Raw genomic sequence first — 21803 nt, 5'->3', positions numbered from 1 at the left:
CAGTAATGCTCATTTTTGCTACAAAAAAATGAAAATATTAGCTAGTATGTGTATTCACTTAAACGCAGTGTTTCTCCAACACTGGAAACATTATAAAAAGCTCCCCTGGCGTCTTTGGCAACAGTGACCTCAAGTGGCAGCATAGAACAAGTGCATCCTGGTCATGTTTTATTGTGGAGGAATAATGGCAGGAAGTCTCCATCAACCTTAAAAAAAACACTACGGACGATTTGATTCACAATATAAAAAAGTGAAAATAGTTCATTTTAACGGATTGATTTTGGTCTCATATATGTTATTTTAATGTTAACACATTTTCTTTCATCTACTATCTACTATTTATATGTTAGGAAGTGAGCAAAATGTCAGTCATTGCTAACTGAAACGTACAGGCAGCACTGCATAAAAAGAAGCTGCAGTTTCATCAGTCGTCCAACAGAGGGAGGCATTCATCACATTAGCATCACGTCAGCCTTCTTAAAAGCAGTCCAACACTTTCCAAGTACACACTTCTCTCGCCATGCAGGTTTTGTGACATGTTTCACAACCTCACTCTGAGTTATCACATGCTAAGTGGGATGCAGAGTGGCCATTATCTCCATGCTATTTATATATTTCAACTTCAACACAAGACAGTCGTAGAAAACACTCCATCAGTGTTGGACTTCACAGGCCGGGGCTCCGTCTTATCTATCTGCTTTTGCAGCGAGGCTGTCAGCACATTCAGCAGCCTTAAATGGCATTGTGAGTGGATGTGTGTGTGTGTGTGTGTGTGTGTGTGTGTGTGTGTGTGTGTGTGAGAGAGAGAGAGAGAGAGAGAGAGAGAGAGAGAGAGAGAGAGAGAGAGAGAGAGAGAGAGTGTCGAGGCTAACTTGACCACCCACTCGCGTCATGGACACAAAGCTTCCACTATTTAATGTCATGTGTCACTTCACACATCGTTTTTATCACATCATATCTCCTCAAGGGACAAGATTATACAAATATAACTTATGCCTATGCTTTAGAGTAGTCCATGGACAGCTTGTATAGCAATTTTATATTTCATAGTATTGTCCCTTCACAAGATAGTTTGCTGAAAAATGAAGGGTGTACTCACTTTTATGAGGTAAAAAAGCTATGAATATAATAATAAGTACAGAAGTATGCAAATGAGTGAACCAGCAACCATCTAAGCAAAGAGCCGCATGGCGCTACATCTGTGATGACCTCTTCTTGCCTGGGAGTGTTTACGTCCCCTTCAACAAACGTCGTTCTTTCCGCTCTGCACCTTCTCCTCACCTTCTCCTGACATTTTTAGCGAGCAGAGACCAGAGACAATAATATTGTCACTTTAATTTGATTGTCTGACGCATGAAAGTTCCAGTACGAGTCTCCCATGGTTGCCTGGAACCACGGGCATTGACAGTCAAATGACAGTAATCAGTTTCACTTTTCTAAAATTACATATCCAAGTGAAGGTGTCATGGTTGGGATACTGCCCCAGCCCACCAATTTATATCCCACCTTGTTCTGCTTTTGTCCCGTCCCGTTTTTGTACAATCTGTTTTCTGAAACCCAGTGGCGCATATTTTAGAGGGGCTTCAGACCCCCTAAAACAGGGTCTCAAACTCAATTTACCTGTGGGCCACTGGAGCTAGGGTCTGGGTGAGACTGGGCCGCATCAGGTTTTCCAAAAAAACCCAAAACGCATTTATTAAAAACTATAAAAATAAAAGCTCTGATAAAACATCCCACTGTTCTCAAATATCTTAATTTTTATTTTTCTGCACAAAATAAGATGAAAAATAAATAAAATCAAGAAAAAAGAAAATCAATCAGTAATGAATAAATAAATAAATATAATAATAATAATAAAACGGCAAATAATAAAAACTTAAGAAACCACATATAGTTGATGGGTAGACAAATTATTTTTTCAGATTAAAATGAACAAAGCATTATTAGAGCCCTGTAGACATGACAAAACACGACTATAGTCACATTTATACTTTTTTTATTTACATATTGCGCAACTGCAGGGTCTTGAGACACATGCTAACTCGCAAACTAGAGAGCTAGCGACCTAAACGGTAGCCTTCAAGTTATTTCCTTTAAACATAAATAGCCAAAAACGTACCACTTCCACACGGATAGGGAGGATAACTATTAACAGTTATTTAACCTTTAACATGAACATTAATCAAACGTAATAATTTTTTCTGGGTACATGATACCATACAGCATCCATATCAAATTTGCGCGGGACGCACTAATATTAAACTTTCATATCAAGGCGGGGGCCTCAAACTAGTGTCCTGCGGGCCACATTTGACCCCTGCCCTAAAATGTTCGTAAGGCCCCCTAAATAATTAGATATTTTTTATCGATTTTATTTTTTGTATTTTTTAATTGATTTTTAAAATTTTTATTACAAAAAAAAATCTCTGACCAATATTATATAACAGGGCAAATGGTTGCAGAGCTTGAGCGGCGGTTTTGCAGTGTAGATTGTGTGTACTTGTGTACATTTAATGGTGGCCTAAAACAATTGAGTATCTCTACTAAATCTGTCCAAAAGTGGGAAAGTTATATCCTGGTTCTTATTCCTTATTTGGTTTTGGGATTTTTTTTTTTTTTTTTTTTGACTGTCTACTACATTCATTCATATCCTGTGCATCTCCAGGGGGCTAAGCCCCCTCTGTCCTCAGAACCTACTGACGCCCCTGCTGAAACCATTTTTGTTAACGTATGCTAGCCAGCGGTAGTGAAAGAGGGAAGGAGTGATAATTGTTGTAAAATATATACCACCCTTTTTTTCAATGGGATAGAAACCTGCAGCCAGTTTACTCCATATATATATGCTATATATACCAACTATATTTCCCTATATAATATCAGGAAATAGCCATTAAAGCATTACTCCAATGATGTGAAATATTGCATATTACTAGCAAAAAAACGTTAACTGTTTTCTTTCTGACACCACCCTAACAACAAAAGCCCTCCCTCACTTTTAGTTAGACGTCTTCCTGTTTATGAACATTTCCTGAGACGTTCCAACAGATGCTTTTAGCCAAACATTGAATGTTTACGGGCCGTAAAATATTTGTTTGAAAAACGTGTAAATAGCGTGTGCGGCGTTAACGTCACGGTGGCGGCGCGCTCAGACGGGAACACAGTGGGCGTACTGGAAGTTAACCACTAAGTTCCGTCCATGCTTTGACAGGAGTACAGTACAACTAAACAGGTGTAAATAGTACTTCCTTCCGTGTGTAGAGGGCTCTAATAATATTAAAAATTATATTTATTCTTTAGTGAATAAATTTGGAGTACAAACTCCAGTTATACCAAAATTCAACATAGACGGCTCATATTTAAGGAAACTGGCTATATTATGTTCATACATGCTGTGGTCCAAACACATATAATATATAGAAGCTAAAAGCCATTCTTACTAAACCATCGTTTTCTAATCCATGCTGAGTTTATTGCTAAAAAACAACACAAAAACGCATTCAGTGATGCCTAATAATAATTAGTCCGCATGCACTTTGCACCCTTTTGTACCCGCAATTTCCCAGAGTTACACTTTAGTGAAAAGCAGTGACTGGAAACTGAAGTCACTGTTTTGGCCCTAGAACAAAAATATCTGTCTATTTTCGTTGGGGGGGGGTAGCCTTCAGTACACCACTTTGTGTGACAAATGTGTTGTTGCAACTCATGCCTTACCTCTATGCATCACACACACGGGACCACGCACGTGACCCGAGCTAAAAATAGCTTTAATGAATAATTTCATTGGAAAAGATGGGTTAATATGTCGGGGTGATGAGTCATGTTTTGTCTAGAAGATCGTACCATGTAGACCCAGACATGGTACTCATCACTAACAGCACGTTCCGAAACGGCCAATGATCATTTTAATCTCTAAAATCCCCACCCACCCCCTCGTTGTTTACTCAAAGGCCTGCACAAAAGTTCTCCGGGGTTCAAATCAATGTGGGACACGGCAAGGTTGGAAGTGTCCGCTGAAATGCTGAACATGCAACAGGTAAATATTTACAAAGAGCGTAACCACGAACGCCGCAGTCAACACCGTGTTCCGCCAGCCAAGAAGCTTAACTTAATTGCAACGCCATTTATGGTGTTTAACTGGAGGGTTTGCAATAAATTTTGGTAACCGCCGTCCTTCCAATAAACATCTTAAGTGAGCTCTCCCACTCTAGAGTTGGAACTTTCCCCATCTACAAAGTGCTCGTATGGCAGTGGAAGGTAGAATTGCTCTAAAAGTAAAGGTCATACATTTTGGTAAGTGTTTGCCATGAAATACAATACAATACTATCCTATACTATTTAATACAGTACTGTACTGTATAGGACATTGTCTCAATTACCATGCATGCAGATTTGAGCAATATTGTGTTAAAGTCCCTTTGATTAGTTAGCATTCACACCCAGTTCTTGCTCAGGCATTTCAACATATAGTAAAAACATTTTTTAAATTTTGTTAAAATGTATTTAGTTTGGAAATCGCCGAACACAAGAATTAAAGAAGAAATCGTACGAACACAAAAAAGCTACATTGGCACTGACTGTACGTAAGTCTTCAACTCGTGCTGTCGAGTTTATGCAGTCGCTGGTATAATGATGGCCTGTGCTGATGTTTACCTTATGAAGGAGATGATCCAGAAGACCTTCATTGCTGCGTCATGTGTGTTTGAGTGGCAATGTTTACAGCGGTTGTTGCCATAGTGCTATTATGTCTAGAACCAGGAGCGGGTTACAATAAAGTTGTTATGGCGTCATTACACTTGGACACCAAGTGAATGAGTAAGCCAGACGTTTCTTGAGCCTGCTGGGAGTGAGCTTAAATGACATTGTAGCTCCACTGACACTTGCAACAACACGCGAACACCTGTGGTGCACTCGGCAGTCTGAACGGTACATACGTGGTACATACGTGGTACATACGCGGCACATACGCGGCACATACGCGGTACATACGCGGTACATGCATGGTACATACATGGTACTTTCCCAGTACATACGCGGTACATACGCGGTACATATGCAGTACATATGCGGTACATACGCAGTACATACACAATACATAAGCGGTACACATGCGCGGCACATATGCGCCACATACGCGACATGCATGGTACATACACAATACTTTCCCAGTACATACACGGTACTTTCCCGGTACATACGCGGTACGCACGCGGTACATATGTGGTACATACGCGGTACATACACGGTACATATGAGGTACATACACAGTACTTTCCCAGGACAAACACGGTACTTTCCCAGTACATATGCGGTATATATGCGGTACATACGCGGTACACACTTGGCACACACGATACACACGCAGTACATATGTGGTACATACGCGGTACATACACGGTACATATGAGGTACATGCACGGTACATGCACGGTACATGCATGGTACATACACAATACTTTCCCAGTACATACACAGTACTTTCCCGGTACATACGCGGTACACATGTGGTACACATGCGGTACATATGCGGTACATACACGGTACATACATGTACATATGCGGTACATACAAGCCAGATGCACGGTACATGCACGGTACATACACGGTACTTTCCCAGGACAAACACGGTACTTTCCCGGTACATACGCGGTACATATGCAGTACATATGCAGTACACACACGGTACACATGCGGCACATACGTGATACATACACGGTACATAGGCGGTACTTTCCCAGTACACATGCGGTACACACGCGGTACACACGCGGTATATACATGGTACATACACAGTACATACATGGTAAATACACGGTACATACACAAGGTATCAGGAAAAAGTTGCATCCCATGCTTGCAAACCCAGGCTGAATTTTCTACACACAAGCACTCATGGACACACAATCAGTGGCAGTTCTGGTCAATGCAAACAATGATGGGAGCACACATGATGGCCTGGCAGGAAGGGAGGCGGGACAATCGGGCTCAAGGTCCTTTTGCTCCCCAAATGTACCGAAAGATCACTGCTTGACAGCAAAATTCTGGTATGACGTCAAACTCTATGATTTAAATGTCCCAAGTCCGGGACATATGATGAGAAGGACATCCAACGGTTGTTTCTATACCGTTGACTCAGCAACCATCTTCCGGTTAGCATGTAGGTTTGTAGCGCTTTCATACCGGAACCGCCGGAACAGAAGCAGAATAGCTTCCATAAGTGTTAGAAGAAACCGAACTACCACATTTCCAAATGCATACGGATTCCGACCACACACGAAAGCCCCCATAGACGAAAGGTCTTAAGTCATTGGTTGTTTTGTGGCCGTTTATGGCTTTAAAACACTCCGATGTTCCGTGTTACGTGTTGTTTACATCCAGAAGAAGCACAAACATCTACACGGGAAGGTGCGTGACCTGCATCACTGGCGTGTTTGTGGCTGACAACATTCCAGTTCCTGATGCCCGACATCTGATCTTGACGCTCTTTCCTGGAAGAGGCGTTTAGAGATTCCGGTGCTTTGTTTATCTTGTATGTTTGGCTGTCACGAGCCAAAAGCATCCTGACAACATTCCGACCTTGTTTGATGCGACAATGGTACTGTCGACCTGTTGCAACATCAGGACCAATCAATGGATGCTAATGTTTACATTCATGGAACCCAATATTTATGTATTTGAGAACGATTTTACGATTGGAATTACATGGATTTATTTGACTTTTTATCGGAAAATCTGTTTCAGTTGTCGGTCTTTTAGGTTTTCCTTTAATACAACTCAAGTATTACCATCAGAGCCAGTGGTGTAATGCATGTAGAGTATGGCGGTCTGTCCTCCGTCTGACCTTGGCGTGACATCCTAGAAAGGTCAGCATGACTCCGAAAATGCCCGTAATATTTTATTGGACAGCGCCAGTCCCGCGACTGGGTAACTCGATCACTTCTTTGAGGAGGTCTGAGAAATGACGTTCAGGCGTTAACATCCTGTGACAAGCAGGAAGCAGCCATCTCCTGAGCAGTGTGTGTAGAAACACACACACACACACACATACACACACTACTGTAATCAAGTGTGCAGACAATGCGTCTTTTGTTGGTGTGTTGACGATGTAGCTTGAGGATATAATGAGTCAGTATCCTGTCTATGGGTCATTGGGTTCATTCTCTGATATTTGCGATTATTATGGCCTGGCGCTTACAGTCTTCTCATCGCTCGGCATACCAGCCTTCATTTTAGCCCAAATATTTCCTTTATTTGCAAGAAAGTTGGACAAACATTTCCTGTGGCAAAGACAATGAGATCGAGAGCTCGGTGGTTACGCAACGAAAGCTGGGAATGCTCTGTTCAAGGTTGAAAACCCTGGAAGCGGAGGTGGCTATTTCGGTTTGTGATCACTCTCCAGTGTCTCCTTGTTTAGATATGACTTTGGGTTTATGTTATCCGAGTCCTACAAAGGCCTCTCACGGCAGGAGAATGTTTCTGTGGTCCGTGCCAAGATCTACCAGGGAGAGCTTATCACGCTTCCAGGTCTAAAAACACTCGCTGCTAGCTGTGCGCATATATTTGTTTTGATTTTTGCGATCCTTTCGCCCGGTTACACAATAGGAAAACTATTACATTTCGTATAAGCAAGGTGGTATTTTTGCAGCTAGCGGGAGTCCAGTTTTTGTGCCCTTTTCCCAGAGAGGTTTTATGACCTCATTAAAAATACGAAAAGCACGACTCTTCACTTTCAGCATCAACTTCAGTTTTTCTTATAAAAAAAACAAAGACGTAAAAACGGATCATTTCTGCAGTTAGGTAACAAACTACAAAATGTAAAAGCGCAACAGTTCATCGATTAATTGATGATTAATTGATTATCCAATGGGGCGGCACGGTGGTCTAGTGGTTAGCGCACAGACCTCACAGCTAGGAGATGACGGTTCAATTCCACCCTCGGCCATCTCTGTGTGGAGTTTGCATGTTCTCCCCGTGCATGCGTGGGTTTTCTCCGGGTACTCCGGTTTCCTCCCACATTCCAAAAACATGCTAGGTTAATTGGCCACTCCAAATTGTCCATAGGTATGAATGTGAGTGTGAATGGTCGTTTGTCTATATGTGCCCTATGAATGGCTGGCGACCAGTCCAGGGTGTACCCCGCCTCTCGCCCGAAGACAGCTGGGATAGGCTCCAGCACCCCCGCGACCCTTGTGAGGATAAGCGGTAGAAAATTAATGGTAAGTAGCTTTAGCATTTCCAATTTGGACCAGTGGTGTTCATGCAGCAGGAACATTGTTTGAGTCTCGGTAACATGGCCTTGGCGGCAACTTTACAACTTGGAAGGAAAGAAGCCGCCGAGGAGGAGTCAGATGACGCGTGAGAAGGGAAGGACCAATTCCTCATGTCTGGAGGACGTTGTTTTGGGTTGACTGGGTCAAGAATGTCTCCATAGCTAAAATATTGTTCTTTGATTGGGTTTGTTGCTGCAGGAAGCAGCGGAGGAATGTAGGCTTTGTTGTGCCAGATTCAGACAATTTGGACCATTTTTGTGAGGCAGCCTCGTTGACCTGAACACCTGTACTTGCTGATGATGCATTTCCATAGACAACACCAAGAGGCAAGAGGCAGGGTACTGGTGGCCAACCAATCACAGGGCACATATAGACAAACAACCATTCACACTCATATTCATACCTATTTGGAGTGGCTAATTAACCTAGCATGTTTTGTTTTCTGTTTGCTTGGTGCTCACTTCCTGACTGTTCCTATTACTGTTACTTTTTCCTTAAAGCATAACTGAAGTCCATCCATCCATTTTCTATGCCACTTAGGCGGCGTATACCCTGGACTGGCAGGGCAAATACATGCTTTAGGAATGTGGAGGAAAGCAGAATACCCGGAGAAAACCCATGCATGGGAAGAACATTCATTCATTCATTTTCTACCGCTTATCCTCACGAGGGTTGCACGGGGTGCTGGAGCCTATCCCAGCTGTCTTTTTGCGAGAGGCGGGGTACACCTTGGACTGGTGGCACATATAGACAAACAACCATTCACACTCACATTCATACCTATGGACAATTTGGAGTGACCAATTAACCTAGCATGTTTTTGGAATGTGGGAGGAAACCGGAGTACCCGGAGAAAACCCACGCATGCACGGGGAGAACAAGCAAACTCCACAAAGAGATGCCCGAGGGTGGGATTGAACTTGGGTCTCCTAGCTGTGAGGTCTGTGCGCTAACCACTTGACCGCCGTGCAGCCCCCTGGTCCAACATGTAGCCATTTATTGTAACATTTGGATGGGATATTTAGTAGTCTCCATAGTCTCCATTTTGCAGCCATGGCCCTCAGTCTCTTCTTGGATAAAATTGGCTGAACCAAGTAACTCAGCTGTTTCTGGTCATGCCACACATTTGCACTGTGACTTGTTGCTAGGCAGTATCCCTGGGGATTCGTTAGCACATTAATAAATCCAATAAATCCATTTTGACATTGAACCTGTAAAACTTTGTTTGTGCACTTACTAAAATGTATTCATGACAGTGGCATTTGTTTATACAAAATAATTTCGCAATGACATACCTCTTGTGTATCTGTGCTGGAAAAAAAGCGCACCTGACGCAGAGAGTGATAATGTGACCTGACGTTGGTTAAAGACATGTTTGTTGGCCCACGTGTCCACCTTCACACGTGCGTGTTTGGACAAACAAGCGTTCGGCTGCAAAGGCGTGCATTTCACACGTTTTGTGTGTGTGTGTGTGGTGCGCATGTGTGCGTGCTCTTATCTGCAGCACTATTTCGCAACAGTTAACCTGACGTGTCAACATCTGCAACGTTCAAGTGCCTCGGGGGTCCTCAGCCGCTGTGATCTTTGGCAAATTCTTTGTTTTCAAGCATGTGAGCGGACTGTATAAATAAATGTGCAGACACACAAACGCACCACAGCTATTTTTAGTGAAGGCTGAAGACTTTTATACGCTTGACTGGTCACAACCTGTGAGCATGTGTGTGTGTGTGTGTGTGTGTGTGTGTGTGTGCATGTGTTGGGTCTCGGCTGCGTCTATGGCGGACCTCTTAACTGGGAGGCAAGAGGGACAGAAAATAATGATAATAAAATATTTAAAAAAAATAATAATAACATTAAAATTGAGATATAAAATAAAAATATTAAAATAAAATTAAAATAGTAATGTAAAAAACAGGTATTTTAAAAAATATATAAAAATATAAAAAAACAAATAATTGCAACAAATTCTTAAAGAAACTGAAAACTGGATTTTTAGATTTTTTTTGCACAATGATAATGCAGTATTTTTTTTGTTTTTTATTATTTATTTTTTACGAATTTTTTCACATTGAGCAAAAAAATCTGTATTCTACAACAGGGAATTCAGTGAACACGAACCAACAGCATTATTAGGTGCACCTGCACAGTCTAATAACATCCAGTGCATGAGATGTAAGTATATATATTAAAAAATGATAAACGATGAAGCAGAAAAGCATATGCTCAGCATGTGGCTCCTTTAATGGCTTCAGTCTGCATCGTGTTCAGATGTTCTCTTGGTAAGCAAACATTAACGGTGACGCCATTTGTTGTTTCAGTCTTGTCTGCTGCGGCTGTAGAAATGAGGCTTTTTAGAGGCGTGAAATTCTCCAGGAAAAAAAAAATGTTGAGGTTTGGTCAGCTGCTGGAATTAAAGTTCACATCTGTTAGTTATTTTTCAGTTTTGGTTGTTGTATGTAAGTATCACACTAAGCATGACCTTTTCTTAATTAGAATACATTTAGTATGTATGTGTTGTCCTACCCTCAACAGACACCATTCATTCATTCATTCATTTTCGACCGCTTTTCCTCATGAGGGTCGCGGGGGTGCTGGAGTGTCTTCGGGCGAGAGGCAGGGTACACCCTGGACTGGTCGCCAGCCAATCACAGGGCACATATAGACAAACAACCATTCACACTCACATTCATACCTAGGGACAATTTGGAGTCGCCAATTAACCTAGCATGTTTTTGGAATGTGGGAGGAAACCGGAGTACCCGGAGAAAACCCACGCATGCACGGGGAGAACATGCAAATTCCACACAGAGATGGCCGAGGGTGGAATTGAACCCTTGTCTCCTAGCCAACAGACACCAGATATTTTAAAAAAGGCCAATTTATAGTAAACGTGAGCAGAAAAAATTGTGCATCAAACCCTGTGAAGGTGTGTGAACGTAGCCTATAATATCTGTTTATGACGTCATAAATGGACAATTTGATTATAACTTTACTGTAACTGCCTCAAATACAGTATTAATACAGTACCAATACAGTAGCTACCCTTATTAGCAAGGAGAAACCAGAGCTTTTGTTCTTTTATTCTCCTGTAAATGTGACCAAAAACCGAGTTATACGTGCCAAAGCTGGGATATTAAACCAAAATAGGACCAAAGAACATATCCGTGAGTACAGTAGGTGCCACGATGCAAAGTGAAAGGGTGAATGAGGCCATCAGCCAGCACATTCCGGTGTGCTGTTATCCATGTGGATCTCATCCAGCTGGAACGTAGCAGAGCCGTGTCAAAGAGCGTCGCGTCTTTTGCATGCAGCAGCTCACAGCACACTGACCTAACTCGACGGGACCCCCACCTCTCCGAGCTTCTTCTTCTCCTAATCGATACCGCTGAATTATCTTCTCTTTGGGGGCGTGGTCGTTAATAGAGAGCAATGTGGCGTCTGCGCCGTCCCGCAGTGACGTAACAACATGATGAGCTGTCTCCTTCGTATGATTTAGCTAGAGTACATCCTGTCCTAAGGGAACTATATGAAATACTGTCATGTGGTGTGAGCCTGTAAGGATTCTGTGCCATCTCATGTGTGGCGTATTAACTCTCTTGGACACGTTTACATCACTCCTGTTCAATTAGCCTGTTTCTTTAGAAGTCACACACTTTTTTTTTTATAAACACGTCGTCAAAGCTCGTCTTTATTTTTAGACTGCTCCCACGTCCCAATTCACAGTCAGCTGTGACTGTCGTCTCAAAATGTTGATGAGTTTCGACCCCCCCACCCCCATCTTGTCCGGACATACTGCACTGTAAAGTAAGCTCATGCATCTACTGCTCAACGGACTTTGTTTTGGGTTTGAAACCTTGTGAAACAAATGAAAACTGTCACTTTGGTTGTTTATATGCACATTTTAAAGCAAAGAAATGCATTTGATCACATGGTGGACCCTAGAGCCCTTTTTAGAGAAGTCAACACAAGGGAAATTATAGCCTCTGCCCCGCCCATAGCTAGATGAGCCCACCCCAACCTCTTCACAGTGGACAAACAGGCTTCGCTACACATCTTAAAAAGTTTATGGAGCTTTTGAGGGAGATAAATTGGTCATCTGCCATTTAACTCAAACATACATACACATAAACAAATAACCTGTCATGACCGCAGCAGGGCGGTCGAGTGGTTAGCGTGCAGACCTCACAGCTGGGAGACCAGGGTTCAATTCCACCCTCGGCTTTTGCATGTTCTGCGTGGGTTTTCTCCGGGTACTCCGATTTCCTCCCACATTCCAAAAACATGCTAGGTTAACTGGCGACTCCAAATTGTCCATAGGTATGAATGTGAGTGTGAATGGTTGTTTGTCTATATTTGCCCTGTGATTGGATGGCGTCCAGTCTGAAGACAGCTGGGATAGGCTCCAGCACCCCCTGCGACCCTCGTGAGGAAAAAGCGGTAGAGAATGAATTAATGTTGTACTTTGGTCATTTGGGTTTTATTGAATCTAATCAGATTCAATACAAGAGTTCAAATAAAAAATGGCCCATTTAGTGATATCTTTACAAGGGTTGCTTTTGGTGCGGTATAACTGTTGCAATCCATTTCTAATATGTTGGCTCTCCAATGAGGCTAAATGAGGGAACCAGAATATTAGAAACAGCTCTCTGTATGATGCAGTGCAGGTCCACACCACTGTAAACTACAACAGTAAAACAATACGGTTAAATAGGCCGATATTTGATGGAACTCTTGTATTGGATCTCTTCACCTTTCACCCTGACACACACCTGTGGTGCAGAGGTGACGCAGTCCGTGGATGGTGTGCATGAGATGTAGTTAAGCATGCAGGGGGTCCATGTTGGACCCCTGGCTAAAGTCAACAACGAAAAGGGGGGGGGGGGCATTCCCGAAATATTGCAAAGTGGAGGCCAGTAATACACACCATGTGTTCCACCAACTGTGGTCTCAGATTCAGGTTCCTGTAATACAATGGCTCATTATGTAGAGCCCCCCCCCCGCCCTTACACACACACACACACACACACACACACAATAGGGCAGTTTCAGGCCATCAGATTAGTGGCGACTGACCCCTTCCCCACCCTGAAGCAACTTCCCTTTCCTTCCTCAACCAATGGGAAGGCAGATTAGGCATGAAGTGTAACGTGAAACCAGGAGAGGGGGCTTCAAGGCACGGTTGTGGAGAAAGGGGGTGGGTGGGGTGGGGGGTAGAATCAACTCATTTTTCCTCACTATTGACTGTCTGCAAACGGCATCCTCCACATGCAGACCACACACTTCTAACTGGGGGGGTTTGTTTCCCTCCACTCATGGATTTCGGCTATAGATTGATCGTTCCCTGCAGAAGGCTCTGTGGGTTCCTGGCCGGGCCGCGCTCAGCTTGACGTTGCCTTTCTGTAGTAGTGGAGGCTCGGATGATGCAGTGTGTGCTCTCCTTCCTCTCCCCCCAGCTCAGCTCCGGATCCCCCTGCAGTTGCGAGGTTCGCCCAGACGGCACAAAGAAGAAGAAATCCAAGAACCTGTAAGTACTTCTCACGCCGCCTTGATATTTAGGAGAAGTCCCAATGACAGCTGTCATTCCTGCGTATGACTATATGAATTGCTTATGACTGAATTGTGACATTCAAGATTTCATTGAGAAATGAAGGCTCTAAACCAGGGGTATCAAACACACGGCCCGCGGGCCAAATGTGGCCCGCAGGACACTAGTTTGATATGGATGCTGTATGGTATCATGTACCCAGAAAAAATTATTGCGTTTGATTAATGTTCATGTTAATAGTTAACCTCCCTATCCGTGTGGAAGTGGTAAGTTTTTGGCTATTTAAGTTCAAAGGAAATAACTTGAAGGCTACCGTTTAGGTCGCTAGCTCTCTAGTTTGCGAGTTAGCATGTGTCTCAAGACCCTGCAGTTGCGCAATATGTTGTAAATAAAATTATTTAGGCGGCGTTACAAACATTTTAGGGCAGGGGTCTCAAACACGCGGCCCGCGGGCCAGTTTGAGGCCCCCGCCTTGATATGAAAGTTTAATGTTAGTGCGGCCCGCGCAAGTTTGATATGGATGCTGTATGGTATCATGTACCCAGAAAAAATTATTACGTTTGATTAATGTTCATGTTAAAGGTTAAATAACTGTTAATAGTTATCCTCCCTATCCGTGTGGAAGTGGTACGTTTTTGGCTATTTAAGTTTAAAGGAAATAACTTGAAGGCTACCGTTTAGGTCGCTAGCTCTCTATTTTGCGAGTTAGCATGTGTCTCAAGACCCTGCAGTTGCGCAATATGTTGTAAATAAAAAGAGTATAAATGTGACTATAGTCGTGTTTTGTCATGTCTACAGGGCTCTAATAATGCTTTGTTTATTTTAATCTAAAAAAAAAAATTGTCTACCCACCAACTATATGTGGTTTCTTAAGTTTTTATTATTTGCTGTTTTATTATTATTATTATATTTATTTATTACTGATTGGTTGATTTTCTTTATTCTTGATTTGTTTATTTATTTTTCATCTTATTTTGTGTAAAAAAATAAAAATTAAGATATTTGAGAACAGTGGAATGTTTTATCAGGGCTTTTCTTGTAGAAAGTTGAAACTAAAACAAAGTTTATTAATTTTTCTGTTTTTAATAAATGCGTTTTTTTTTTTGTTTTTTTTGGAAAACCTGATGCGGCCCAGTCTCGCCCAGACCCTAACTCCAGTGGCCCCCAAGTAAATTGAGTTTGAGACCCCTGCTCTAAACTGACAAGACACCTTCTAGTTTCCATATAGCAGTGCCAGATTACATCCTGGTCTGACCCTGACGTAGTGACTGGTAATTCATCCCATTGCAGCTACACCACACCAGCTATGTCAACTACTACACTACCAATGGCTGCAATTACTGAAGTGAAACCAAAAGTATTAGAAATATTTATTAGTATTATTAGTATTAGCGTATTTATTCCAATTTAAGCAGGGCTCTACATTAAAAACCAAAATAACTTGCCCATAGGGAATCCTTAAGGTGAGAACTACTTGCCCGAATTTGCCCCATGTAAAATGAAAAGACTGCCATAATGATATCATGTAATTTTTTGTGGCATCACATGAGAATCTCAAATAAATAAAATAATAAAATAAATAATACCTTACACATCGTAGTCGTAGTAAGCAGTGATATTTATAAGTTGTGCACCACAATGAAACATTATTGAATAGACACATTTGTGTACTAGTAATGTGTTTTTAATCCAGAAAAAAATGCTCAATGGTCAAACAATAATTTGTGAAGCAAAGGTGAGAAAAATCCACAGAGAAATGGAAGCGCTAGATTTTGTAGCTTGTGCAAAATCAGCACTTGGTATTGGATCTAATTGGTGGTGTTTCATTGTGACCACTTCAAATTGTCACAGCAATGTGATTCACTCACCTGTGCCATCATTTGATTTGCTGCCGCTAATAAAATACTTGTTTAGGAGGCACTGGTTCATCACTTTTTGCTGTTTTCCTTCAGAATTAGACGATGTTGGCAGCGACGCCATGATGGATGTTTTCGTAGTCAAACGATCGCTGATTGGTTGATCGCGAACAACGGGTGTGGGTAAAACGTGGACTGTGGATTACGGACCGCGGTCTAAATAAACGATTCTGATTGGTCCATTTCAAGATTTGCAAGGATTGCTTTGCAAATTACCACCGGAATTACGCAGTCCGTGTTTTACCAACACCCAACAAGAACCGCTTTTAAAAAAAACTCTTGGCAGTATGGCATGCCAAAGTGCACTTGCCCGACGGGAATATCACTGATTGGATTTACTTGCCCGAATTTTGTTTTAACTTGCCCCGGGCCATCGGTACATCGTTATTGTCGAGCCCTGTTAAGACGATTCATAGCGCGGCTCCAAGCCTTTTCACTTCCTGGTTGCCATCTTTTGTGAGGTCCTGCTCTCATCAAACAAACCTCTGCCCCCTTGTGGCCGCTTTTACGGCATAAACCTGCACCAAACATGATCTCTTATATTGTGTAGTTGCGTCACCACCTCGAAGCACCTCTCCCCCAAAACTCATCTTTGGGAGCGAATGGGTTCATCACCTTGGATGATCCACATAGATGTATTTTCAACACTATTTTTCGGCAGGCTAGCCCATAAAAGCTCATCATCACGGGGGGATGAATGAAGTGGTAAATGACGTGTGAGGAGCACGTGGCGCCATATGTGTGAGAAACACGATGTTTGTGTTTGTGTGTGTTGACACCTCCGTGATTCATCAGCTGCTGAATGAGCCTTTTCACACCCCGCTTCATCAAGACCAAAGCGCACTTAACACTCGGTGAGGACAATAAAGGTCCGCTCAACAGCTCCATAGTTGCTCATTCTTCTCCTTGAGCTGTGTTAGTTAAGCAGGAAGATTAAGATTCCATAAATTTCTTTGGAAATTTTTTTTCCTGGCGCGATCTGACGGCCGAAGAGATCATTATTATTCATTATTATTATAACGATAATGCCTCACCGGCATGGAGAGCGAGTTTTAACGACACGTGTTGCTACTGTTAGCATTGTTGCTGTAGTAGTTGTTACATCAGGAATTCAGCAGAGGACCCCAGGAACCTCTGGGTACCCCAGCTGCTGATTGGCTGTCCAAACTGATTGACAGCTGGGGGACGCTGGTTCTTTCTTGGGGCGCCAGTGGCAGTGTGATCCCCGTGATCCACGCTCCCTCCAGCCAGTCCCCGGGCACTCCACCCACCTTTCCTCCAGTGCTGCCCACACTGGTGCATGAATGGAAATGACTACCTTGGTGCATGTGTCCACAGATGTACCTCACCACCACCAGTGTATGAGTGAATAATGGCCATCCAAATCATTGAGACGCTTCTAGCTTAAGTTAAGTCGATGTTGTGAGTCTGGAAATTATTGGAATGGTGTGCTGGTTCCTCCTACTTTCCTGAAGGCTGCATGACGTACCGTATTTGCGTCATCGAATGCCATTTTTAGCTATTTGTAATAAGGACGCCATTAAAAACCAGTTATGTCTCGTGCCTCTACAATGAATGTTTTCATCGGGGACTGTAAACACTCTAAGATGGCATCTGTGTGAACAACGACTAAAGATAGACATCTCTTAGCATTCCAGAGCCTGAAGGAAACTCCTGATCTATAAGATGTACAAGTGGAAGGAGGAAGTCAGCGTTCATTGATGCAGAGGCATGTTTACAGCTTTAAGCAGCTAATTGCATTACACTAGACCAGGTTCTGATTGGGATTAGAACCTGGCATGTAATCAGTGTGTATTTTTTTCAATAATAAATCATATATGTATATACATTTTATTTATATACTAGGCAGCGCCACAGTCATGGTACAATGGAATTCGATTTAAAATGATAACAATCTTGGCTCAGTTCTTTTTGTTGGGGGCTCGTCTCATTCATAAGAACATGACGACACCTTGCTAGGTGCTGTCTGACCAACATCCTCTTCCTCACTTCCTGCACTTCATTGTGTCTGTCCTTTTTTTCAGCATCTATTATACTTCCTGTAAACCATCCCCAATATTGCCATGATCCCTCCTCCCCAGCCCTTTGTTGATGTAGGCCAGGTGCCCCCCCCCCCAAGCCATTTTCAAAAAAGTAGCAACAAAGTTGTAAAGCTTTACTGTACACTGTAAACGAATGTTCAATGTACTTAAATCAAGTTATGCATACTCAAAGTTCTTTAAAAAGTTCTTATAACTTATGTAAATGTTGTAAAGTTTGTAAAATGTTGTACTTATGTAAAGTTTATTTAACATGTTCCATTTTGAGTACTTTTAACTAATATGTTTTGATTAGGGTGGCACGGCGGTCTAGTGGTTAGCGCGCAGACGTCACAGCTAGGAGACCAGGGTTCAATTCCACCCTCGGCCATCTCTGTGTGGAGTTTGCATGTTCTCCCCGTGCATGCGTGGGTTTTCTCCGGGTACTCCGGTTTCCAAAAACATGCTAGGCTAATTAGCGACTCCAAATTGTCCATAGGTATGAATGTGAGTGTGAATGGTTGTTTGTCTATATGTGCCCTGTGATTGACTGGCGACCAGTCCAGGGTGTACCCCGCCTCTCGCCCGAGGACAGCTGGGATAGGCTCCAGCACCCCCCGCAACCCTCGTGAGGAAAAAGCGGTAGAAAATGAATGAATTAATGTTTTGATTAAATTGAACTATGGCTATAATAAGTAAGATTAACTTAAAAACATAGTTTACATACAACTTAAGACACTGTAAATCTGAATGCTCAAAATAATTAATTGGTAAAGTATAGTTAACTTAAAATTTTCTTAAAAGTTCCACTTATAAATGTTGATTGCCAGTTGCATTATCTGTCTTTTCAGTTTATTTAACTTGTAATTTTTGATTAATATGAACTTTTTGCAGATTTGTGTAACCTACTTAAAAGAATTTGTAGTTACTAAAAAAAAGTATCTCTTAAACATGAATAAATCAAACCAAGAATAAATTAAGAATAAATCCATTGCATCAGATAGAGTTGTACTGTTTTCTCTTTTCACCCCCAAATTAAAAAAGTATATCTAATATCAACTCCAAATATTAAAGCTCTGATATACTCAAATGTTTGAGTTTATGAACTAAAAAAAAATGTGGCAACTGATTGCCTTATTTTTTTTGAGTTCTGCTAACTTATTCGGGTTTACAGTGTAGCTTCTTAAAATAGTACTGCTGTCATATATATTTTGGACTGTTGATGAGCATTTTTGTCTTAGATTCCTCATTTTATGTGGAATGAATGAATGAATGCATATTGTTGTTTCATGCCTTGGCTGTAGATTCCAAAAAGCAGCAGTCAGAACACACACACAGAGCCAGAAGTCATTGATTTGATTACTCAAACCCCCAAGTCGTGTTAACATATTAACACACAAAGCCAAGCCGGCGTCGGTGGAAGGAATCTATCCTTTCTAAACACTGCAAGACGATTGGGCGACCCCAAGGTCCGCCCCCTCCAGACCCCCGGCCACTATATAGGCCCTAGCCAAAGCCTCCCAGCGGTGAGAAGAATGTGACTGTCAAATCAACCGCCGCCCTTTACGACACACATGCCGTCACGCCACATAAAGCAGCACCCATGTTTCATACGATGGTCGATTTCTCGGAGAAGTACCTGGAGAGGTAAGAGCCGGGAATGTGTGTTCAAATGTGTGTGTGCGTGTGTTTGTGTGTTCATGCATCCTGCAGGAATTCTAAGCTGGCAAGAAGCTATGTGACCCCGCCATGGATCTCATTTGACCGTCACAGCCAGTGGGGAGGGAGAGTTCCCATTAAGGCCCAAGTGCCTCCCCAACTACTTTAAAGGCTTTGACTTCCAACAGGAGACCTTTTTTTAATATTATTATAGGATAGAATAGGAGGCACATGTCTCGGAAAATAGAGCTCCTCTTCTTAGGCACCACGTGATGATGGTGGGATATTTCCGGCTACAATTAAGGACAATTCCCCTTTTTCATGGCTCTTCTAGGAATACTACAGCTACCTTCTTTTCTGTGATTAGATTATCAAGGAAAAGCAAAAAAAAAAAAAACAGGACAAACTTTGCTAATGCGCTGGTGGTGTTATAGTATAATGTCACTGACCCATAATATTGGTACAAACTCATATTATTGGCCTTCTGTAAATAAAAAAAAACATATATTTGCATTACCTTGACCTCGTGTAGTCTTGCAAAGTCTAACATCGAGTGACCTACAGAAATAGTAAAACATACGATGAGGTGGGATGCTGGTGGAATGCTGCTTTGTTCGGAATTCTTCAGGATTAGAAATTGTTCTTGGGTCAACCTGTATCCATCGTAAAAGCTTTTGAACATTAGTCAACCGACCAAGTTAACGACCAATGATGACATTGACGTAACACAAAGCCAAAGAAAAATCCTTCATTTGTGCTTCTTGAACTGATTTCTGTCACGTTAGGTTGACATTTTTCATGACGCCACCAAGGCGGGCACCCCCCTCGATCCTCAATTTTGATGACTTTAGACTTGACTCGGCTCCACTTGGACTTTGACTTTAGTGACTCGTGACTTTAGTCCGAAGACTTGAAGATACCAGATGTATTCGGTGAATACGTTGAGTAAAATGTGTCGCGATTCAAAGTATTCAACTAACGTTATTGTTATTATGTGATTTCCCTTTGAATCTGCCTCATTGAATGCAACTGTTAACATCCAATCAGGTTTAAGAACAAACAACAAGACAGTGATTAAATTTCTCCGCACTGACTACATTCAGAATGCTGTTGCTTACTCAAGACTTGCAAAACACTGACTTGCAGGGGTTTCCGGACTATAGGTCACACTTTCTTGAATTTTTCTACATATATATATATATATATATATATATATATATATATATATATATATATATATATATATGATTTTTGCAGTTTAATGTTTTTAAATGTTAATCGAAATACTAACTATCATGAACCAAGTAGTGACCATTAATGTCCATAGCCATGAAAGGGCGCCCTAAGCTTGTGATTCTATACTGGTCTTGTACTCCAAATGAGATTGAAAGCTTGGTGAACTTACATACGGGTAACTTGCTTGTTTGTCTCGCTGGTTTGTGATGTTAATTAAGTTATTCAGCCTCTCAGGTATGTTCTTTATGCTGTCATCTCTTGCTGCATCTTCCATGACAGATGTTTTGAGCAATTTGTGGCTATTTTCCTATATATTTTGTTACAATGTTACGAACCTGGCGGTGGCTCCACGTTAGCGGTTAGCGGTCATTTTCATTCATTCATTCATTTTCTAACGCTTATCCTCACGAGGGTTGGTTGGTGCTGGAGCCTATCCCAGCTGTCTTCAGGTGAGAGGCGGGGTACACCCTGGACTGGTCGACCAGCCAATCACAGGGCACATATAGACAAACAACCATTCACACTCACATTCATACCTATGGACAATTTGGAGTCGCCAATTAACCTAGCATGTTTTTGGAATTTGGGAGGAAACCTGAGTACCTGGAGAAATCCCACGCATGCACGGGGAGAACATGCAAACTCCACACGGAGATGGCCAAGGGTGGGATTGAACTTGGGTTTCCTAGCTGTGAGGTCTGTGCGCTAACCACTCAATCGAATAATTTTCATAATACATGAAAATGCAACAGATACATGCTAATGTATACGTAATAATACTTAATATATTCTATGGACATCCATTTTTGACGTTTGTGGCCAATACAAGGCAGTTTTTGTCATGTTTTGGTTACTAACTTGGCCCCTAAAGGGCACCAAGGGCATTATTCAGCCAACGTCACCATGCCCAAAACCTGAACACCAAAGTGTCACGGTGACGACCAGTGCATACCCTGGGATGCTACACAGTCATCAGACCGCCGTCTCTCCCTGGGAGTGCGTCCTACTTTGCACACCACCAGGAATAGCCAGCGGTGGGCTATTAGTGTGTCTAATAATGTGAGCTACACAATGAGGGAATACACAGGGCCCCGACCGGTACTTAATTTGCGGAAGCTAAAGACCTTGCACGCTTCTTTCA

At 42.2% G+C, this 21803-nt stretch overlaps 1 protein-coding gene across 11 annotated transcripts in view; it reads left to right on the top strand.

The window, feature by feature from the left end:
• Window positions 1–21803, top strand: part of rgs3a (regulator of G protein signaling 3a) — a 92932-nt gene that overhangs the window by 63082 nt on the left and 8047 nt on the right. For 10 of the 11 annotated variants that reach the window (XM_058065057.1, XM_058065052.1, XM_058065051.1 and 7 more), the window contains one exon: window positions 13721–13791. In XM_058065057.1, coding sequence (XP_057921040.1) covers window positions 13721–13791 — 71 coding nt within the window. Of the gene's footprint in view, window positions 1–13720; window positions 13792–19292; window positions 19415–21803 lie in introns of those variants that run through there. The other variant, XM_058065056.1, reaches the window with a different exon arrangement.

This window comes from Doryrhamphus excisus, chromosome 2 (genome assembly GCF_030265055.1).
Source record: "Doryrhamphus excisus isolate RoL2022-K1 chromosome 2, RoL_Dexc_1.0, whole genome shotgun sequence".
Classification (NCBI taxonomy): Eukaryota; Metazoa; Chordata; class Actinopteri; order Syngnathiformes; family Syngnathidae; genus Doryrhamphus; species Doryrhamphus excisus.
This window is presented reverse-complemented; position numbering and strand designations above follow the sequence as displayed.